This window comes from Augochlora pura, unplaced genomic scaffold, assembly GCF_028453695.1.
Source record: "Augochlora pura isolate Apur16 unplaced genomic scaffold, APUR_v2.2.1 APUR_unplaced_2265, whole genome shotgun sequence".
Lineage (NCBI taxonomy): Eukaryota > Metazoa > Arthropoda > Insecta > Hymenoptera > Halictidae > Augochlora > Augochlora pura.
Window position 1 is genome coordinate 1 of NW_027582399.1, and position 3,210 is coordinate 3,210.

The following is a 3,210-nucleotide window of genomic DNA, read 5'->3' on the forward strand; positions in this document are numbered from 1 at the left end:
TAGAGCTTGGGATCGCACGTTAGAAAATCATGAATTGCCGCAATTTGGACAACTTATAGAATTTATAAATAAGCACGCGCGTGGAGACGAACTGGACAATATTCTTACTCGTCCAAATCAACAACCTCAAATAGTAACGCGCTCACGCGAGAAACAACGTCATTTAGGGCAGATTTTCGTGACCAATAACTCGCGCATTACGTGCAACATTTGCAAAGGAGAACATTTTGTTACTAATTGTCCGAAAGTTTTAGAGGCAGCCCCTAGAGACCGCTTAACCATCGTTAAAAAGGGAAAATTATGCATCAATTGCTTGCGGAGCGGTCACATAGTCGCCTATTGTAGATCCAGTAACTGCAAAAAAATGCGGTAAAAAACATCACACTCTTTTACATATTTCGGAAAGGGAAACTAATAGTCAACCAGAGATTGATAGAGCCACCACCCCTTCACCCACGCCAAAAACTTCGAGAGCCTTTGCCGTTAATCGTAGCAACGAAGTATTATTAGGGACAGCAATCGTCACCTTTATAGCTCGCGATAAAGGTGAACACGATTGTCGCGTGCTGTTAGACAGCGGTTCGCAAACGAACTTTATAACGGAAAGATTGGCCGATAAATTACAATTAAGAAAACGGGAAATAGATTCGTTGGTGGGTGGAATTGCTAATGTCGAGACCCGCGTCAAATACCTGGTCAGTACTATAATTAAATTGCGCACCACTCAATTTAACGACACAGTAACTTTACTGACGCTCCCTTCCATCACCGGACTGCTACCTGCGCGCCAGGTAAAACGTACCGAAATTGAGATTCCGACACAGTCAATTCCTCGCCTTGAACTCTGCGGCGCCCTTCTATTATCATCATTATATCAGATAGTACGAGGGGCCCTGCAGCTACCAATTAAACATACCACGTTTTGGACCGATTCCACAATAGTTCTCCACTGGCTACAAACGTCTACACATCTTTTAAAAACATTCGTAGCGAACAGAGTAACAGAGATTCAAGATAAAACCAACGTGGAAAATTGGTGCCACGTGCCCACCACCGAGAACCCCGCTGACCTCATCTCAAGAGGTCAGACACCTGAAGAATTCCTGCAGTCATCAATCTGGTACCACGGTCCAAAATGGCTCCAAGAAGATTCATCGAATTGGCCAGTCTGGGAAGGTGCCGTACCGTCGATAATTCCGGAGCAGAAAACCGCAATCTGTCTAGCGACGACATCATTAGACATCTCGTTCTTGGAGAGATTTTCATCATGGACAAGGATGCAGCGAGTCATTGCATATTGTCTTCGGTAGAGATCATCCAACAAAGAGAAAGGCGCCCTTTCTGCCCCGGAATTGAAAATCGCTCGCGACTCCATCATTCGCGTACTCCAGAGGGTGTACTTCGCAGATGAAACTCGATGTCTTGCCAAGGGCCAGACAGTGAAGGGTAAGCTACAACAGCTGAACCCCTTCCTAGACGAGGACAGGATGCTGCGAGTCGGTAGACGCCTAAAGCACTCACCAATGCCCTTCAGCGAAAAATACCCGCTGATTCTCCCAAAGGCACGGGTGACGTCCGTGATCATTGAGAACGAGCACCGTGCTCAACTACACGCAGGAGTCCAAACGACGCTGTATGCCATAAGGCGCCGATAGTGGCTGATCGACGGACGCAGCCAAATCTGGAAAGTCATAAAGGGGTGCGTGACTTGCTGTTGAGCCCAACCACCGCCTACGAACTATATAATGGGGAATCTACCTCCACCTCGAGTAACGGAATCCAGACCGTTTTCAAACGTAGGCGTGGACTATTACGGGCCATTCTACATAAAGAAAAGAAAACATCGAAATCGAGGCAAAATTAAGGTGTATGTAGTAGTCTTCGTTTGTCTTGCAGTGAAGGCTGTAGATCTAGAGCTTGCAAGCGACCTGACGAGCGAAGCATTTATCGCTGCACTCAGACGGTTTATAGCCAGGCGAGGCTACTGCACTCACCTGTACTCTGACAACGGCTCGAATTTTGTAGGAACCTACAACGAATTCCGCGAACTTCGAGAACTTCTGAAATCCGTCGACCACCAAAACAAAGTAAAAACATTCTTATCCGAACGGTTCATTGAATGGAACTTCATTCCCCCACAGGCACCACACTTCGGAGGACTTTGGGAGGCAGCCGTAAAATCATTTAAATATCATTTAAAACGCGTCGCTGGCAATGAGCTATTCACATTCGAAAATTTCAACACTCTGATCACAGAAATAGAAGCAATCCTAAACTCCCGTCCACTCACTCCCATCTCGTCTGATGCCAATGATCTGCTTGCCTTGACTCCCGGTCACTTCCTTATCGGCGACTCATTAACAAGCCTCCGCGAGAGAGATTTCAGGGATACTCCAAGCAATAGATTATCTTCTAGCTGGCAACAAATCCAAAAGATCAAGCAACACTTTTGGAACAGGTGGCGACGAGAGTACTTGAACGAGTTGACATGCCGTCATTAGTGGGCCACCGGCAGTCATTCAATCAAGGAAGGTACCATTGTTATTCTCAGGGAAGATAATATACCTTCATTACAGTGGCCATAGGCAAAAGTCGTCAAGATCCATCCAGGATCGGATGGCATCGTTCGAGCTGCCACTGTGAAAATAGGCACCAAAGTACTAGATCGCAGCATCAAACGTCTAGTACCACTACCCAATCAAGCAGACGATACCGGATCCGAGATTGCCGAGGTGAAGGAAGCACCTAACCTCAACGGTCTTACCAAGGAACGAACATTGTTTAAATATTGAATAAAACGCGTTAATTTCGATAGGATATTAGCAGAAACGCGGAATCTAAAAATAAGATTCTAAGATTAAAAAAGCCGAAGTTTTTCTAATGGTATTTACCGGGCTCGGTCACCGCTGGCGATGTGTCCTCGCTACGGTGACTTTTAGGCCAAGAAAAACTTCGATAATAAAGCCGTTGGAATAAACAGGGGACACCTTGTAACGGACAAAGGCAAATTCTGCGGCACGTCCGAATTCGCTTTAATCAAAAAACGGAATTGAGAGAGAGAGAAAAGAACGGCAGTTGGAACGGCGAGGACAATTCGCCGAACCTTGCCGATTATACGCGAAGGCGACCGATGAGAACAGTCGTTCGCCTCCGCGGAAACTCAATCGAAGATAGTCTCTTTGAAACCGTCGGGAAGACCGGTTCAATCTG

At 46.3% G+C, this 3,210-nt stretch overlaps 1 protein-coding gene across 1 annotated transcript; it reads left to right on the forward strand.

Annotated features, from left to right (window-relative positions):
• Positions 1-1,135: 1,135 nt before the first annotated feature.
• Positions 1,136-2,501, forward strand: LOC144477603 (uncharacterized). The gene is made up of 5 exons (XM_078195330.1): positions 1,136-1,306; positions 1,392-1,568; positions 1,646-1,796; positions 1,897-2,087; positions 2,142-2,501. The coding sequence occupies exons 1-5, from the start codon at positions 1,136-1,138 to the stop codon at positions 2,499-2,501; spliced, it is 1,050 nt and encodes a 349-aa protein (XP_078051456.1).
• The last annotated feature ends 709 nt before the right edge of the window (positions 2,502-3,210 follow it).

Coding starts and splice junctions, on each gene's coding strand:
- LOC144477603 (XM_078195330.1), top strand. CDS start 1,136: ATGGCTCCAAGAAGATTCATCGAATTGGCCAGTCTGGGAAGGTGCCGT. Junction 1,569..1,645: donor TGATTCTCCCAAAGGCACGG/GTGACGTCCGTG, acceptor GTATGCCATAAG/GCGCCGATAGTGGCTGATCG. Junction 2,088..2,141: donor CCGTCGACCACCAAAACAAA/GTAAAAACATTC, acceptor ATTCCCCCACAG/GCACCACACTTCGGAGGACT.